Genomic DNA, 19932 nt, shown 5'->3' on the forward strand with positions numbered 1-19932 from the left:
TTGTAGCACTCAAAGCCAAAAGTGAATGACAGTGACACACAAAAGATGACTGCTAAAAACAATCGCTGGTTATAACACTTCGCAATGAGAAAATTAGACTAATGGGACTACATGGGAGTAAACCGCAGTGGTAGAGGATGTGGTGTTGGACGGATGGACGGCGGAGAGTTCAATGGCCTGTCTGGCCTTCCCTCTTCAACCCTCGGCCATCCCTAGGAGCCTTGGGAAATGTAGTCTTCTGGAAATGCAGGCTATCTTACTATTTACAGTTAGATTGGTTGTATATGCCCAAGTCTTGAAAAATCATCCGCACCATTCCGGTTAAAAACAATCGAATTATGTAGCGCTTCACTGCTCATGTAACCCTGAATAAGAGTACTTTTATGTTTTCTGATAAAACTCCATATTCCAGCCTGCACATCGGCTGGTGCGCAGGCTCGGTGAGCGGAGACAAAGAGGCGACTTGGTGGAAAATGAGTATAGGGAGGCTGAAAATACTAGATACCACCATGAAGTGCGTTCTCTTTGTATTAAAGACGTTATTTTGTGTTTTTTGATCGAGCAGCAGGCTCCGGGGGAAAACTGGTGACACCGGAGGATTTGCAAACCGGTAAAACTATTGTATTTGCGTCGGAGCTGAGCCAGAGACACACCGACGTTAGCCAGAATGCCGCGGGACAACAAAACTCCTCTCATACAGAAGATAGCAAAGCAAGCCCACATCACCTTTAAAGGCTTTAAAGCTTCTGCTAACGGGGACAATAATCTCGTCGCGGACAAACACAGTGAACTTATTTCCTTAGTGACTGCGGCCAGGGCTGCAGACCTGAAAATATCTCCCCGGAAAACCAAACCGAGCTCCGCCGCAGCGGGGCTCCAGAACCCCCCGGTCACCTACATGCACATCTGCGAGACGGAGGTGTTCAGCATGGGGGTGTTCCTGCTGAGGGCCGGCGCCTCCATACCGCTGCACGACCACCCGGGCATGAACGGGATGCTGAAGGTGTTTACTCCTCATTTTAATGAATGAATTATATAGAACGTTTCGTTGATATAATTCACTCCATAATATCTGTAATACTCTCACTTATTGACTTATGTCCTCACTTTGCTATATATATATATATATATATATATATATATATATATATATATATATATATATATATATATATATATATATATATATATATATATGCGTGTGTGTGTGTGTGTGTGTGTGGCACAGCACAACACAAAGTATTTACTTTGTTTCATCAAAATAATGCAGCTGACGCAGCTGTATTATATAAGGAAAATATTAGTTAAGGCTAAGTTTCGAATCAGGACATCTACATGTTACAATTTGTTTTGGCAAAGTGAGGACATGAGTCAATAAGTGAGAGTATGTGTGTGGGACTGCTTCTGGGTGCCTCTTGTCAACGGCTCGTTTGGTGTGTTTTTTTCTTTTCGTCATTGTGGTTTTGAGGTAACCTTAGTGCTCAGCTCATGCTGTGTCTTAACGTGGTAGGAAAGATTAGATGTGTGTTGCTAGTAACAACTTGTTGGCGGCATATTTTGCAGATCACCGTTGTCTGGTCGGTGTCTGACCAAAGCCAAACGATGGAATTCCGTTTCCCCCTTTTCGGCACCAAATCTTTTTGGTGTTCTACTTCTGTATCCGCGTTAGATGTACCGTTACTAGTAACATTATTTTCATCTTCCATTGCAATCTCCTCCGTCTCCGCCATGCCTCTGTTTACTGCAGAGCAACCGGTGCCGTAAATGAGTTCTTGCAGGTGACGTAAAAATTCTACCACCAAAACAGTAGCGTTGCTGCAGTTACATTTGCTTTCATACAATAAACTTGTTTTGAACTCAAAAGTTGGATATCCAACGGTAGGGCCGCCTTAACCTAATGTTAGGCCCCGGGACTGAGAGGTTTTGTAACACCATAATATTATTATTAACATATAACAAAACAAGTAGACATGAGTGCAGAAAAGAATACAACCTGGTTCATTAAAATAAATTTCAGGTTTATTAATATAAATCAATACTCAAATGAGTCCTCAATAAACAAAAAATAATAATACTCAAATGAGTAAAATGACCTTGGCCAGTTTAATTTTACCAGCTGTGCTGGTGCTCTTCTTGAATTTCCTCCGGGATCAATAAAGTATCTATCTATCTATCTATCTATCTATCTATCTATCTATCTATCTATCTATCTATCTATCTATCTATCTATCTATCTATCTATCTATCTATCTAGTGCTAGCACTGGTGCTGCTAAGTGCGTCAAATACACAGCAATGCTGGATTATAATGCCATGTTGTGTGGCCAAATGCTTGGGCATATTAGTTGTATTACCGCCTTTGGCGCACAGATCCCTCTTACAGGTATTACAGGTGACGATCCCGAGATGCTGTCCTTCTTTATGAAATGCAGCCAGACTTTTAATTTTGCCGGGACATTTCTCCACAGTGCATCGCATGTAGCAGCTCTGCGGCAGCTTATGTGTGTGACGTCATTCATCATCAATTTGCGAGTGGGGTACGTTTGTTTACAGTAGGGGCGCAGCCCGTGCATTAAAGCGGCCTTGTCCAATGGTCATTCCGACGTTACACGCAGTATTAAATCACAACCGTACTGTACGTTAACATTAGTGTAGCAACAGTGCTAATCAAGTAGCCTACACATTAAAATTAAGATATAAACAACAGAGGGTTATATCCTACGGTAGACATTTTTATATCGCACTACGATATATATTGTAATATCCCACAGCTCTACTTTCTTATGGCTCTTCCTGATTCTGCATATGCTATTCCGGGCTTGGTACTTCCATATCATCCATTGCTTTTTACATATTCCTTATGTTGTCATGTAAAATGATGTGGATGCGTTCCTTGTCTATATCACACACGTTCCGCATCTCCTCGATTGCCTGTTTTACATGCTCTGCTGTATGACACCCACAAAACTCGTGCACATACCAGCACATTGTAACTCAAAAGTGGAAAAAATGAATGCAATGCCGAGATGATGGGGCATACCAGCGATTCAAAAACTCAAGGTGACGAAGAAGACCCTGATCCTCTACCACGGAGATGAGCTGGTTATCCAGAGCGATTAATTTAATTACCCTCTCTGTAATATTTCTGGCCATGTCGCTGTCTCGAGGATATTTGTCTGTGAAAGTATGTTTGTTGCTTCGGTGTCTTTGCCTGTGTTCAGTGGTGGTTCTAGACAAATTTTACTGGAGGGGCCAAGGTGGGGCCAGTGTTTAATCAGAGGGGCACATTAAAAAAACGGAAACAAATGATATTTAAACATTACATGCTTTAATTTTGCTTTACATTAAAATCATGCAAACGTTTATCATGTTTATCATCAAAGAGTGCATCAATTGAAACAATGAGGTAGGGCCATCAAAAATTAGAAATTAAATACAGTAGGATGCAAAAAAAGAACTTATGGCAGAAACCAACATTTTATGGACACACTGTACTATGAATTGTAGTGACACTGCTTTGCAAATGGCCTGAACAAGAACACCTTTTCTACATCACAAACCTAATGATGCAGCACATGATCCACATGGATCCACTTGCTGTTCTTCTGGCTGTTCCTCTCTCTGTCCCTGTATGTTTTCTCCCTCCTCACCCTCTTCTTCCTTCTCACCCTCTGGAATGTCCCTCACTGTGTTAGTGCCCTGAGTTTCATCACCTGCCTTCTCTCCAACCACCACCGACTCCTCTGGCTCTCCCTCTTCCTGCTCTGTAGCACTCTAAATACCTTGGTATGTTTCTCTCAGATTTTTATTTACTGGGGCAAAAAGGCTGCAATGCCCCTTCCTCATTTCATGATAACTACTAAAAGAGGAAGCACAATGTAGAGGCATACGTCTCATTTCACAAGTAACCATCCCTCCCAACTTAACACAGGCGGATACTGTCGATTACTTTACTCAATAAATGTATTATTTATCGAAATGCAACAGCCAAGACTGATAAAATTACGTGATTAATGTCAACATTGTGTAGAAGTAGCTAGGATAATGTTACTGTAATTCGCATATTTGCTTCTGCTTCTTCGGTGAGTTTGCCTCGATATTTAAGCGGGGGCCAGGGACATTTTTACAGGGGCACTGGCCCCTGTAGGCCCCCGTGTAGATCCACCACTGCTTGTGTTGCTTGAGTGAACTCCTTATATTCTTTGAGTGTTTTTTTTTTATTTTTTGTATTTGCCGTATCAAATGTGTAGTGTTATATGTATCTCTTTTGTTATACAACCAACAGCACCAGCACCACCCCACCGGCCCCCCACGAAACGGTCGTAATGCAGAAGTTGCATGTCACCGTTGAACTACTATCACGTTATAACGTTACTCATGCATCTGTGTTCTGCCAAAAATCATGCTCTGACATAAAAAAAGAATATAAAATCGGGCTTGGGTCCACATTCAAAATTCAGCCAAAAGCTGTCGGACAAGTGATGTCGGACAGTCTGACTCTGTACCACTACGAAACGGTGATAAAAAAATAATGAGAATAAATAAAGAAAAATAAATTTTATACACACACATACACACATATATATATAAAAATTGTGATGTAATGTCTGATTCCGATTGAGACTGAAACCACGTGATCAGTCCTGATTTCCCTGATCAGGACATCCCTAGTAACATGTCCCTGTCACAGGGAGCATGAAGCTGTACGGGGCATCATATTATCACACACCAACATATTACATATATATTAATATGCATTGTTTGCACATTAGTACATACAGAGTAAATGATAAACATGGATGTAATAAAAAATTGAAAATGTAAAACATTTGTGGAAAAAAAGTGAACAATAAATGATGAGGTTAATTTGAAGCTGACTTGATTTAAAAAGTTTTGATTTTATCATCTATGTCGTGTAACATTCATCATTTGTCATTCACAACACACAACATGCCATTTATCATTGAAGGGAGGTGTCCTCAAGGCTGAAAGTAACAAGAATAGGCTCACGAATTAATAATGAAAGTGATCAAATGTATGTGAACTAAAAAATAGTGATAAATTGTGAAGATTTGATAAACTGGACAGACAATATATTTTAAAGAGTATTTCTCTGATAAACAGCTAAGTTACCATTCATCTTTCACAACACCTTTACCAAGCAAAATTTATCTTTACCAAGCAAAAATCCCACGCTGTTAGTGAACTGCTCTAGGCTTATTGGATCTCATTGCTTTTCTTGCAAGAACTGTATCTTACAATACATCAGTGCACAAAGCTGCCCTATTTTTCGTGACCCTGGTAGCCCACCTGATAAGAAGGAGGGCGGTTGATTGGTGTGGCCTGTGCCCACTGCCGAGGGCTTGTTCTTGGCTGACATCCCGTGTTCACACACCCCTCTGTATCCTGTCCGCTGGACAATCACAGGGAGGGAGCCCTGGGTCAGTGGGACACAATGAATAGATGTAACCAGATTGTGGGGCAGTCTGACATCTGACCCACCACGTCCTGTCCGCTCTGCCTGACCAAGAGACACTCAGCCGCAAAGAGGGGCGTCTCAAGAGTTTAGCAGCAGCAGGCTGGGCAGGATGCTGAAAAGCCTGGTGTGTTTCTTGGGGAAACTACTGACCGTAGACTGCTGTATCAGCCCCTTTACTCACAGTTTTCTACAAACCAGAGCAACATATGAGGCCTATGCTTAACTGAAATTGTTAAATCACCATAATCAGCCCTAAACTGTAGCAAAGGTATCCCCTCAGAGGTAGAGTTTACAGGGTCTTGCAAGAAATGCAGTGTGAGCCATTAGAATGAGTGGATTGCTAAGTGGGCATGATGTTTTATTCTTTCTTTTATTACCAAGTCGAAGAAACAAAAATGCTTGCTGTGAACGATAAATGTCTGCGTGTTGTGAATGATGAGTTGTAGCCAAGTTGATTATCGGAGAATTACTGTTTGGAATAAAATGTCAGTCAGGTCTATCAAATAACATGATCATATCCTTCAATTCACATAGATTTGATCACTTTCATTATTAATTAAAAGTGTTTTCATCACTTCCATTTTTGTAAGTTTTTTTTGTTACTTTTCAGCCTTGAGGAGCCTTTGATAAATGACTCGTGTTGTGCCTGATAAAAGATGAATGCAAGAGGAGGAAATGATAAAACATGACTCTTTTTTTCATCATATCACCACTTTCTAAAACAAAATGGGCTTTAAATTAATCAAATCACTTGATAATTTATCAATCCATTTTCATTTCACATGCATTTTACACACATCCATGTTTATCATTTGAATAATGTTACTTGGAATGCATTATCAACTAAACTAGGTCTGGCATCATTCGCTAATTCTGCTTCCATCTCTTGTAAACCCTGGGTCCCTGTTAGCAGGGACCAACATTAAAATTGTGGCCTGTTGGCCCCCTCAAAGATTAAAGGGACAGTTCATCCAGTAATGAAAATTCAGTGATTATTATCTACTCACCACCATGCTGATGGAAAGTTGGGTGAAGTTTTTTTCGTCCACAAAATATTTCTGGAGCTTGACAGCAAAACAGTGTTGCAGCAGACTCCTTTCTCCACACTCCTGGTATGAATACTCAAGACTATGCCATCTATACTGTCCTCAACATGAGATGGATGTATACTGATAGGAGCATTACTTTGTCTGATTGTGACTGCAGGTCCTTAATTTATAAAATGATAACACATTCAAGCTTCTGAGTCAAGTCCCTGATCACCTGTATATTAATGTTAGCAACAGGATTTTCTTCTAACTGTATTCTTACTCTTGTTTAGGTTCTCTACGGGAAGGTGAATGTCCGTTGTTTTGACAAGATGGAGGATAACCTGACTGTCAGCAATGTCCTGCCTTGTTTTGAACCTCCATTGGCTCCATTCCAGATGACTTCCCTGCGGCGCTCCGTGCTCCGTTCAGTCATTGAGTACTCAGAGACCAGCGGGCCTTGTCTCCTAACTCCTGTACAGGATAACCTCCACCAGATCGATGCAGTGGAGGGACCGGCTGCATTCCTGGATATCCTGGCACCTCCATACAATCCAGATGACGAGCGGGACTGTCACTATTACAAAGTCCTGCAAACTGTTGCAGAGGGAGAAACCGATGGAAAGAGCAATGAAGAACAGAAAGGAGAGGAGACAGATAAAGAAAAGGAAGCATGGCTGCTAGAAGTTCCTCAGCCGGAGGACTTCTGGTGTGGTGGGGAGCACTACCCAGGACCGACAGTCTCAGTCTGAATCAACCCCAGCCCTAACTACACTACAGTATGTAACAATGATTATATAGAGATATCCATCGATCCACGAGGGGAAACTTTGTTTTTGCCCATTCCATAAGGGGGTCTAGCATGAGGTCAAAGGGACTGAGTGCCTTGCTCAAGGATGCTAAACAAGGCCAAAGCTTGTTGAAATAGGAGCTTGAACTCTGACACTCTGCACAGAATCAGGAACACTGAACTGCTTTCCACAAACAGTCAACAACCTCCTCAGTACTGAGGAACGAGTGAACCCAAGGAATTCTGATTCCTAATATGGTATTTTTTCTGTGGATGATTAATACACTTGTACACAAATGAATGTTGTCAGCCAAATGTTCTGTGAATGCCGGGGTGTCATTAGGGTTGCTGATGTGTGTTCTCTGAGAAAGCCTTCCACACAGAGGAGTTCCACATCGTATTGTGTCTTAATGCCGAAGCCTGTAACTCCAGTCGTACCTGCCTTATGTGTAAATATTGAATGTACTTATTAAGAGTGCCATTTCTATTGTACACACTCCTTTCCTCTTCCAAAGTGCACCCACTATATGATATGTATTTTATTTTATTTTATTTTATTTTATTTTATTTCATTTTATTTTGCCGAAGCCTGTAACTCCAGTCGTACCTGCCTTATGTGTAAATATTGAATGTACTTATTAAGAGTGCCATTTCTATTGTACACACTCCTTTCCTCTTCCAAAGTGCACCCACTATATGATATGTATTTTATTTCATTTCATTTCATTTTATTTTATTTTATTTTATTTTATTTTATTTTATTTTATTTTATTTTACTTTATTTCATTTCATTTCATTTCATTTCATTTCATTTCATTTCATTTCATTTCATTTCATTTCATTTCATTTCATTTCATTTTATTTTATTTTATTTTATTTTATGTTAATGTTGTTTCCAGAAGTCATGACACAGGTCTGGTCAGTTTAGGGGACAAAGCTACACATTCTGTAGCTTACTCCACAGTGATGTGGGGATTATCAGGGATATTAAACTTGGCTTGCCCTGGAGCCACTTTTGCCAATTGACTGAAGGCCACAAATAAGCAAACAATAATATGAACAGGCCAATAACAAATTTGAATTTAGACTTCTTTATTTTCAAATGAGCTAGGGCTGCACCTAAATGTATATTCATTGTTAATGAATTGATTGATGATTAATTGATTAGTTGCTTTAATTGATTAGGGCTATAAAATGTCATTGAAAAATGTTGATACATATTTCACAAAGTACAAGCTGTGTACTCAGATCTCGTTATTTGTCTTAGTTTACTGACATAGAGACTTTTGACCTTAATTAACTAAATGTAATATTTGCTTATCCACTGCTGATTTACCTATTACATTGTGAAGCAGTTTATTGCCATTGTGATTAGAAAATGCTTGGCATGCCACTTGGCTTCCATAAGTATCCCTGGTGTATGTGATGCATTATATCGAAGACTGAACAAAGTCTTTAAACCCAGTCCAGAAAGTATATTCCATACAAAGTATCATATTTTAAAATGGAAACTGTGATATGAAACCAACGCACTTAGACTTTCTTCACTACTTTTTTCATGTAGATTGATAAACACTATATCATTCCAACCTGTATGTTACATTACTTTACCTTATATCTTTATCCTCCTTTGGCTTAAATTAGACTTAACACAGGTGTATGCACCAGTTTGACAATGACTCGGTTACTGTGATGTTGAATGTATGTGGAACAATAAAATAGATATGAGTGATCATGAAACATCTTATTTGTATTCTGTCTCATCCAGTGAGTCCTGAAGTGATATTGATTTCTTTTATTTTAGTCAATATAACAACATCTTAGACACCACTGCTAGGGCAAACTTTTTTGATATATGAAATGGTAAATTATTAAACAAAGTTTCCCTTGCAAAGACTAGAATCTGGTCAATTTAACCACCAAGAAATGTTGACATCACATATCAGGATGTTTTTTTGTTTTACCAAATACCTCAATGTCAATATTGCAACAATATTTTATGGTCCATAATCATCAGTAATGTGTATAAAATGACTCAGTCGGTATTAGAAGTTCATAGTCTGGTAGTTCAGGTAATCACTGTATTCAATACAGTGATTACCTGACCTATCTAAAAATGTTGCATTTACACTACAATACAGTGTAAATGCAACATTTTTACAGTGACTTTAAACCCTTTTTGAGTTGGAGTTCAACAGTGTTGTAACTTTATGTCTGAAAAATGGGTGTAACTGAAAGTGAATCTCAACTCTAAGAAACGTACAGTGTAAATACAACTTAAAGGTCCCATATTATGGTCCATAATTTGGTTCATATCACGGTTTTTGGTTCGGTTCGGTATACGCTGATTATTAGGAAAATCAATTAAGTCTTGTATTGTCAGGTTAAAACTTAAAGGATGAGGCAGTCTGACATTTGATACATCATTGTGACAGTCAGGTTAAAAGTAGGTAAATTCTAGCACTGCAAGAGAGGTGATATTGCTAGTTCAAACATGGTTTTCATTTATTTGGCAAAGAAAGTTATCTTTAACAAATGCTAAGAACAAATAGTTATTCACTGTCACTAATGTAATGTAATGGGCAGTCACAGTCAGGAAACTTTCAGTAGCCCTGGAGGTCCATCCGTCACTAGTAAGGGCTACATAGGCTATGTCAGAAAGCTCTTTAACAACTCCTCGTCAGGTCTCTTCATAAAGTGCGGGAATTACCGTGTTGCTGAGGTGTTTGCAGGAGGGGGTTTTATTTTATATCGTGGCTCCAGTGTTTTAATCATACAAAAAAATCCTGCACCCTCCACCACGGCAAAAGGCTGCATATCTTACCCCACTTACCCCATTCCTTTCGTTATACATGTTGCCCCATCTGACTCGTCACTGTAAGGCTGTTTAAAAGCTGCGGGTAGCAGAAGTTGTCCTGTTTACTCTCTCTCTTTCCTCCTTGCGCTGCCAGTTGTCTCACCGGGATGATGTCTTCACAGATGAGCTGACATGTTAGTCGTGTTACTGTTGGCATAAACAACATGTGTGGCACAATGCTTGCACACTGTTGCACTTTTGTCAAAAACTTTCATACCGCTGTCATCGTAGGTCACTAAATGCAAAGTGGTCCCATACAGCAGACCTATACAGTGCTGCTGGCGCATCTTTTAGCTCCGACACTTTTCCACTCGCCATGACCACAAACGTCTCCACAGCTGACCCAAAGATACTCTATTACTATCTGCTACACCGCTTCGCGTCTTCTTGTTGTTTAATGGCGGTTGGCATCTAGCTCGGTACTGCCACCTGCTGCTCTGGAGTGTACTCACTTCGCCTCCTTTGTAAATGAGAAAAAGAAGTTGCTCGTGCCTATGAACCAAACGGTACACACGCGCCCCGAACTGTGACAAGCATACTGAATGGGACGGATTTCTTTGATGGACCGTTCCACCCCTAGTCTCTACATATATAAACTGGTCCTCCCTGAGCCTATCAACTCCCAGAATGAGGAAAGCAAACGAGTCCTGCATCCTCTCTGCGGCCCACCCACTGGTAAAACGGGACTCCAACATTCTGTTCAGATTCAGCTCCTGTCCTTACGTAACGACAGGAGAGATTTTCATAGGCCGGCCTCCTCTGTGCAAAAACACTCCCCCCTCTCCCTGGAGTTATCCAAAAGGGGGTGTTCACCCCCAAAGTTTGTTTGTGTGTGCTAACCACTCCACATCGGACTGATTCAGTAACAAGGGTCAGTGCAGAGCTGGCTTTGCCTCAACACTGACCCCCATACGGGACCCAGCAACTGCACCCGAGCCACAGGTTAAGTGTCGCCACATTTCGAGTATGGTGAAGTCAGCTTGAAATTGGCTAACTAGTTAGCTCTTCTCCTGTCCGCCATGCAATGGCGTTTGAAGCAAGTTTAATGTTAATATAATGAGGGTGCTTGGTTTTCACAGTAAAAAGTCTGGAAACGTGCAGACTGCCATAGCCAAACATCCACCGTAAACATTAGAGCATGCTACCGCTACACTCTTAACCCGATTTAGTTGATTTTACTCCCAAATCGCGTGGAAACCTGTTGCCTTATACCACTTTAGTTTTTACACAAGCTGAAACTAAATATATTGAGCTGTATTAACACAGTATCTTTAGTTTTTACACAAGCTGAAACTAAATATATTGAGCTGTATTAACGCAGAATCTTTAGTTTTTACACAAGCTGAAACTAAATATATTGAGTTGTATTAGTTTAATAAGTTTAGTATTTCTATTTGTTAGTGTGTACTCAAAATTATTAAATATAATGATTATTACTTGTTATTGCTACTTATTGTTCATTACAGTTACTGTATTTTCCTCTAATTAAATTACCTTTTCTTTAAAAAAAAAAAAAAAAAAAAAAAAACAACCTAGAAAACATTGTTTCTATTAAATTGGATGGAAAAAATAAACACCTGTAAATGCTCCAATGTATTTTATTTTTAAGGAAAAAGGCAAAACACAGCCAATCTTATTATTACAAACTTATCATCAGGTCAACATCAACACATCCAACCTAAAATGATGAATCATTCATCATCATCATCATCATCATTTCAAATCATTGAAACAATTATACTGCTTCATCTGCCTAAATGAAGGGAGGCCAACACATGAACCAACAAAGACTATCATATCAAAACAATATCTAACTCTAACACCTACAAAGACTTAGGTCACATCCTTCAGCCCACTTCCTACAGCATTTAAGTGTGCGTAGGTGTGTATGTGTCAGTGCTTTTTGTGTGTGGGTGTTGTCTGGTGTTCGGGTGTGTGTCTCTGTTTTACGTGTGCCTGTTTGTTGGCCTGTTATACAGAAAATAAAAAAAGGTTTACATCTGCCTTGGTTAGAATGACCCTCATGGTCATCTTCTGGTTTGCAGTCATCTTGGGAATAGAAACAAGAATTAGATTATAAATTTACATATCGAAGAAGTCATTCAATTGCTGAGCCATTGCATCACAAAAATGATCATCGCAGGGCCCTCACTGATGAGCAATGTGGGGTTCAGTATCTTGCTCAAGGACACTTCGATATGCAGCTCAGCCTTGCCCAGAGCTGGGATTTGAACTAGCGACCTTTCGATCACTAGTCAACCTGCTCTACCCACTGAGCTATAGCCGCCCCATTACAAAAATAGTTGAGTAATAAGTTGGTTGCTCAAGTTCAGTGTACTTTCTTTTTCCTCCTTGAGAAACATTACTGTAAAGATAAGTTAAATGAGATAAGTGTTTATGTAGAGGTCCGATGTACCACTAGAAATAGTTTCACACATCTATGGAATAAAAGAGCTGCAACAATCAATAGATTACATGAACGTTACTGTAATAATCTCCAACTATTTTCACATTTGAGTGATAATTTCAAATCAGAATACTTGAGAATGTCACACTGGGCTTTGGAAAACACTGATCAAGCTGAACCAACACCAACACTGAACCAAACATAAGCTCTAAAATAAGACAAACAAAATCTCCCATTACAGTCTCGACTGATTGCAGAAATGACATTGTGGCTTCTTAACACAGGATATGACGTCTGAGGGTCACTACTAAATTTTCACCATATCTATATGCTGAAAGAGGGAAAACATCATTCAGCTCTTTCAGCTGCACCACACACAGAGAGGGGTTACTGTTGTCACAGATGAGTTCAAAAGATCTCAAATGCTCGTGGTACCAAGCAGTCATCTCATTGCACAGGATCTCGGTGTTGTGTGCCACTATCTGTTTGATCTGCCTAAATGAAGGGAAGCCAGCGCATGAACCAACAGAGACTATCATGTCAGAACAATATCTAACTCCATCTACAAAGACTGATGATGCAACAAGAACTGATGTAAGCTGAGGAACTCTCTGGCAGAAAACCTGTTGGACATTCTCAGGATAAGATGTGATTGATGCTGTAGTGACCTTGTCCATTTCAGCTGACGGCTTGAAAAATGAACTTGTGTCCAAATAGTAAGCCATCATTTTCTGATGCTTAACAGCCAGTGTAAGAGCTACATTTTTGAAATTGTGGGCATTACGAATGACCCGTTTGAAGAATTTGTGTTTCCCTTCAAATCGCATTGTCCAAACATCTGAAAGGGGACCAAATGCTTTGATCATCTCGGGGTAATGCTCAAGGTAGTGATGTTTCGGCCGTAATCTAAAATCTGGGAATGTTGTTTGCAACAAGTCTCTGTGTTCTGACACTTTGCAGTCAAGGAAATGCACCGACTCTTCAGTGTGCTTTGCGACAGCCAACTCAACAATGTCTTTTAGAAGCAGCGGAATGTTCCATGCATTGTCTCCCTCAGGGACTTTATGGTCAATGATAAGTGGGAGCAGCCTGAGTAGGGCCCAGTTCTCATGGCCATTGCCACCTATGGTCCCTTTGGTAGAGAAGCCGTGGGCAATTGGCTGAGGCTGGTCAGTTTTGTCATCAAAAGCATATTCAAAAGTTTTCATGGCATGGTTCAGTGTTTCTATGGTGAAATATTTCTTAGAAATCATGTCTGAAATGCAGAGCAATAGCTCAACAGGAACAATCCCTTCCAAAAGGTCATGGAGGATGTCAGGGGGGTACACACGGACAACATGAAAGTGCTCCAGACCGTCAGTCAATACACACTCTCTTTTAAAACCATACCATTTTGCCATAGTGGGATCCTGCTTTACCTCCTGCACCTGCTGGTTGTGAGTGTCTATAGTTCGGGGTTCAAAAGCACCTGAATTTACCTCTTTGGCTTGCATCTCGCCTCTCGTTGCCATGCAGAACCTGCAGAATCTGTCAACCATAAAGCTTTCGAAGAATCCTGCCAGAGAATGAGCAGCCAGGTTGTCTGTGGCCACATATAAAACTGTACCTTTGAGACATTCTCCCAACTTTTCAACATACACACGATGTTGCTCCAAAGAAGCTAGATCATGAATGAGTGGGTGGAGAATTTTGGCGTAGCCAAATTCTTTTACATCAGAGGCTTTACACAAAACGGCAAGCTGAATGGAGTGGAGTGTGGATCTGTATTTTGATGGCACATTAGCTATCACCCAGTACACTGCACTCATTTTATGTTTCTTTCTAGATGTTCCTAAAGGGTTGGACACTTCAAAATCATCTGCATAGAGTCCAACAGCGATTTTGAATTCCTCCCCTTTAAGGAGGTCATTTTCATTACAGTACATACCATCTCTGTATGAACTGTACTCATGTTGCACATGCTTTTGGATGGGAAGAGCTTTATCCAAAATGTCTGCCCTATTCAACATCTTCTGTAGCATTGGATGCAAAGGTACACATACAGCACTACATTTTTTTCCCCTCTTTCAATAAGGTACTCTCCTGGTTTAACCTCTGTGATGTTTCTATTCACATATGCTGCTCTCCTTTTTGTTGTTGACAAGGGGCCATCCTTGCCACAGAATTTCATGATCACATTGCTCTTTGCGGCAGCGCTGACTAACTCTTCCACAACTGAATCGTCTACAACTGTATGTTGTTTGAGAATGTCCTTGACTGCATTATGCAGCAGTGGCTGGGCTAGTTCACACATCTGCAACAGCTGTTGTATAACTTCTTGTACTGTATTTTCTGGAATGTGTAGCACCGTTTGCATCTTTAAAAAAAGAACTGCGAGATTGTGCTCCAGCTGTTTCTCTAGGTCATGAAGACCTTCATTGGTAGAATCCTCGCTGTCTTCAGATTCGGAGGTGTCATTTGGAGGCTCATGTTCTTCTTGAGCCATTTCATTAGTTACACTACCAGAGACAATTTCCGGCCTGAACATCCTCCAGTTGTGTGTTCTGTGCTCCTTATTTCTGTGTGCATTAAAGGTAGAATACACATTGGTGTGAAAGTTACAGCCATTAAATGGACACTGGACTCTGTGATTTACTGTACCTTCAAATGTGTACTGCGCAGGTGGGTGAGAAAGACTGCTTCTGTGCAGGGCGCAGAAAAATCATATGACTGACACTGAAAGGTTACTTGTGCAGTGTCTCTTGGTTGTGCACCCTGGGTTTTCTGGTGAATCTTTGCCAAGTGGACCTTGAGCGCATTAATGGAGTTGAATGTGCACACACATTCTTGTTGTAAGCATGGAAATGGGACAGTTCTACCATAGTTTCCATGTTTTAACCGATAATGTTTTAACAGGTAACCCCTTTTATCACACATAAACTCACAATACTTACACTTCCACAGCATCCTCACAACGCAAGGATCTGTAAAAATAGAAAACACGAAAACGTTTAGCTCAACAACTCAGCTCAACAGTATCGCTGTAAAAAACAAAATGGTAACAGAACCGAAACGACGCCTGTGTTACACATAAAACCGGCATGTAAACAAGCGTGTGTGTGCGAGAGAGAGTGAGATTGGGAAAAAGAGTGGGCACTGAGCAGAGCGGTCAGTGGATCAATGCGTGGCGCGCAGCTGGCCGCGTCCCCAACATCAACACCTCCATAGCGGCAGCGCCTGCTACACTCCTTTGCCCCCGATAGTGGTTAAATTGTTTTTTTACCGAATGAAATGGCGGAAATATAAATTATAGTCACATAAACTCGCCGGTATTGGTGCGGTCCTCACACTGTTAAAATTAAGCTAACTTTAATGCTCAGCTGACACTATTTTGAGCGGACATTAGCTAGCAATAAGCATAACACCATGCACAGGTTCAAACAGTACATTAACATGTGACAGAAAAAAACAGCGTCAACAAATTATCTCCAACATTTTGAGTGTTAAAAGTTCCCAAAAATTTCTACTTATTTTACATACTAACCGTTCAAGGTGTTCAGTAAAGCTGCTTCCAGGTGAGGGTGCTGACAGGCCGTCTCTGCTGGTGCTCTTCCCGCAGAGTCCGTTGTGCTGGCCTTGTGTTGTGACCAGGGACACTTTTGAATGATGTCCCTCCCCTTTCTTATAAAACTTAACATACCAAGCTATCTCTACTAAACCCGATTAGTGCAATTAATCTTTCAGCTAAATAGTACAATCAGCTAATGTTGTTTAGTAATGATAGCAGATTTTATAAAACATAAAAAGTTTAAGTAATGATCACTAGGAAGTTTAATTAGAAACAAAATCTGGGTTTACAGTGTAGCTTAAGCAGCATCCTCTCCCTGAGAGGGGCATATAACAGGCAAAGGAGGCCTTGACAGAGGGAGCTCATTAACATTTAAAGGTGCAGGTACACAAACAGCCTGCTCTCAGTAGAACTTATTTGAGCAACTTTAAGACAGCTGAAATTCAGGACCACGGATGGGTTTGGGGCAATATGGTGGTGGTGAAATATTTTAAAAGTGCATCTGAAGGGAGAAGAGAAGTATATGTGACCACTGCATGTTACATTTTAATGAAAAAGAAAAAAAAAAACATGCTTGATGTGTGCTATACATAAGACTAATAAATACTAATAATGAAAATTGGAAATGGGAATGGGAAAGCTAAGGTGTGGAGTATTAACAGTAATACACTTTAACTGCACTTTAACACTGGTGTAAACTTTACAAAAAAATGTGACACAATAAACCAAAGGCACACAACGACCCTATTACAAAGGGGATGGAAACTAATAGCATTTTAACTGACATACAAACAGGAAAGACTCCTTTAAAGTAACACCTGAACAGGCTTAATGTTAACTTTCGAAATGTCCCTGATTAATTTAAGGTGGAGTAACCTTAACACCCATCTACTCAGCTATTTATTGATTATAAAACAATGCTGTTATCTTCCGAAGTAAGCTAGCAAGTTAACACTCTGCTCCAACAACGGTAACAACGATGCATTCAACTATTAATTTCCTTTCGCTTCATCACACTGACGTTACTTTACCTGTATCTTCTTCACGTCTTCCCCTACTTTCCTTCTTTTCCTTCACTGAGCGCTGGATGGCTTCAGTCTTTGTCTTGTGGTCAGATTCAGGCAGCTCGCCTCTCGACCCGCCCCCCTCATGGGGACAGGTACAGTGCAACAACAGGCTTCTCCCTTGTTTAATAGTCTTTGCTATGACATTATGTTGCTGTGGGCTTATATAATAATGATAATAATGAGAATGAGAGTAAGTTTTAAAGATAAGACTTTTTAGGCTCAAACAAACAAAATTCACTCAAGTCAAACCCTGACATGGACTATGTTTTGTATTCTGTGAAACATGCCTGTATAGTCCTGCATGAACAGTTACGGTCACTTGGCGACAGACTAACATGAGTTATAGCTAACCCAACACAAGTGTGTGGGTGATAGATAAGTGTGTAGCACTGTTCCCCCTCTATGGTATTTCTTTTACACCAAACACTACAATAAACACTACTGAGCATTTTCTTTTACTTTACAAACACCATTAATATTTATGAAACTTAAAGTCCTGAGCAGAAAGACACCATACATGAAATGCTTGGTACCCCACTAGTCCACAGACCTGAGATCTGGACTCTCTCTCTCATGTCACACTGGAGTTTAATGTTAGACAGATAAAAGCCTGAGAGAAGGTAAAATGAGTACCAAGCCAGGAGGCACATCCTTTAAACTGTGCAAGAAAACAGACAGAGAGGATTCACATCCCAGCAGGACAATGACCCTCAAACAGAGTCAATTCCAGACAGATTGGACCAAAGAAGAGAAGAAAGGTCACTTTGCGGGTGTGCCAAGTCTTCTCCCACACTTCAACACAATAAAGGATTTGTTGCAGGACTTGAACGTCAATGTTAATTTGTGGTCCTCACTTAATCTTAAAAATAGACATCTATATAAACTTGAACACTGAATTTGAAATCATTCTCTTTATACATGTGAAGAAAACCACCCTAGGGGCTAGAAGAGCAGGTTTCATCTCACCTAGTGTGTCAATCAGCTCAGGAGGTATTTCTGTTCATAATAAAGTTTTTTGTTTTATTTGCTACCCATATTAGTTAATTCAGTTTAAGATGACGTTCATAGTAAATGCAATTATCCTCTATTTCCAGTGTAAAGTGGCCAGTATATCACTATGGGTAGTACATGTGGAGCAGCTTGAACAAGAAAAGCCGTTTGTTGGCAGCTGCGAATAGAGACGTAAGATATGTGTGTCTTTCTTTCCTTATTGTCTCAATGAAACAGTTGCTATCACCTGGTTATATCTATCAGGAAATGTTCCCTCATTTGTCATGAGCCAGGTACAACATCAAAATCAACATTCCTCCAGCTAATTAGACAAGTGCAGGCGCAGCAGTGCACACGGACCATCATGAAAAATGAAGAATGATCAACGAACAATTTTAGGGTAGACTTAAATGTAAATCTGTCTATGATTTTTTTTTTATAACAGACTATCATATAGTTGTTAGAGTTAGGATAGGAGAGTGGGTTTAAGTTAAGATTAAGTCTGTCCTCGCCAGAATCAAATGAGAGGAATGATGTCCCTGTATCTGTTTATTTGTCATTATTACCTTATAGCTAAAATGTTTTGAAATTTACCAAAGTATGAATCCTAAGAAATATATTAGCTAAATATATTAGCTAAATTATGATAAACATTTTATTTTTTGATTTTCCAAAGTAAACATGATCTTTATCTGTGTCGGATTTCTAAGTATTGTGCAGGAGGTAAGCAACCCAGTAAATGTAAATGTATTATTTATCAGACCATGGATATTAAAACTTTACATTTCTACAGTTCTATTGGTTGGAAAAAGTTTAGGCACCACTGATCTAAAAAAAAAAACAATTATATACAGTGGAAAAATTACAAAACAAAAAATAAATGCAGTCCATGAATTATTTATATATTATATATTATATCAGTCTATCATCAGTGCTGGAAATGTTCCCTTATCCCCCCTAATGCTTATCAATCATTGATGATGTTCATATGGTTTTATAAACTTGTTGCTTCATATCATACGTTTAATGTCTGACAGTGGTCTTATAACAAACTTAGTGCTTAGTCGTCTTTATATTGTATTCTTTATATTTCTTTTCTACGCATCTGTGTGTGTTAGATAACTCTCAATTTACAAAAGTAGACACAGATGAATCAACAGATGAATAAATCTATACAAAGATCAAATGTAGCAAACATATCAATGAGCTGTTATGATTCTGATATCAGTGTTGATACAGTACAAGTCCTTTGGCAGAATTTTGCTCTTTGTCAACATTCACAGAACCATAAAATACTTCAGACAGGTTGTCCTCTTCTTGTTTCTTCTGGAATGTTTGAAGTTTTGAAGTTCTAAAGACTCACTGAATGACCCAGTACAGTCAAATACCTCAATCCCAACAGCCTGATGTTAAGAGACCTGATGTTAACCAGTCTCATCACAGTTTAGCTGTGCTGGACTCATTCTTCTGCAGGGTTTGCCTGTCCATCCATCTACTTTGATTGACTGCAGATAGTTGAGCTTTTCAAATACATTAAACACTACATTGTTCAAAGCAGAAAAGTATCTTTACCAACTTAAAATGCAGGTCTTTTGTACATGGTAATATTATTTATCCATACTAACTGTGATTGCTAACCTATTGTAAATACTTCAGTAAATGAACAGCAGAATGAGCCCTAACACGTTGGTTTTTTTTTTGTTTTTTTTAAAAATTTGATTAATCTATTTTATTACACAGATTATATGTAAAAACTTTGTGAGATGTG

The 19932-nt window shown here is 39.6% G+C and overlaps 1 protein-coding gene across 1 annotated transcript; it reads left to right on the forward strand.

The window, feature by feature from the left end:
- The first annotated feature begins 440 nt into the window (after positions 1-440).
- On the forward strand, positions 441-9028 carry adoa (2-aminoethanethiol (cysteamine) dioxygenase a). Its single transcript, XM_037082584.1, has 2 exons — positions 441-1003; positions 6800-9028. Exons 1-2 carry the CDS (start codon positions 668-670, stop codon positions 7256-7258), a joined length of 795 nt encoding a protein of 264 aa, XP_036938479.1. The 5' UTR covers positions 441-667; the 3' UTR covers positions 7259-9028.
- Positions 9029-19932: the final 10904 nt, after the last annotated feature.

This window comes from Acanthopagrus latus, chromosome 20, assembly GCF_904848185.1.
Source record: "Acanthopagrus latus isolate v.2019 chromosome 20, fAcaLat1.1, whole genome shotgun sequence".
In the NCBI taxonomy this organism is placed as follows: Eukaryota; Metazoa; Chordata; class Actinopteri; order Spariformes; family Sparidae; genus Acanthopagrus; species Acanthopagrus latus.

Coding starts and splice junctions, on each gene's coding strand:
- adoa (XM_037082584.1), top strand. CDS start 668: ATGCCGCGGGACAACAAAACTCCTCTCATACAGAAGATAGCAAAGCAA. Junction 1,004..6,799: donor GCATGAACGGGATGCTGAAG/GTGTTTACTCCT, acceptor ACTCTTGTTTAG/GTTCTCTACGGGAAGGTGAA.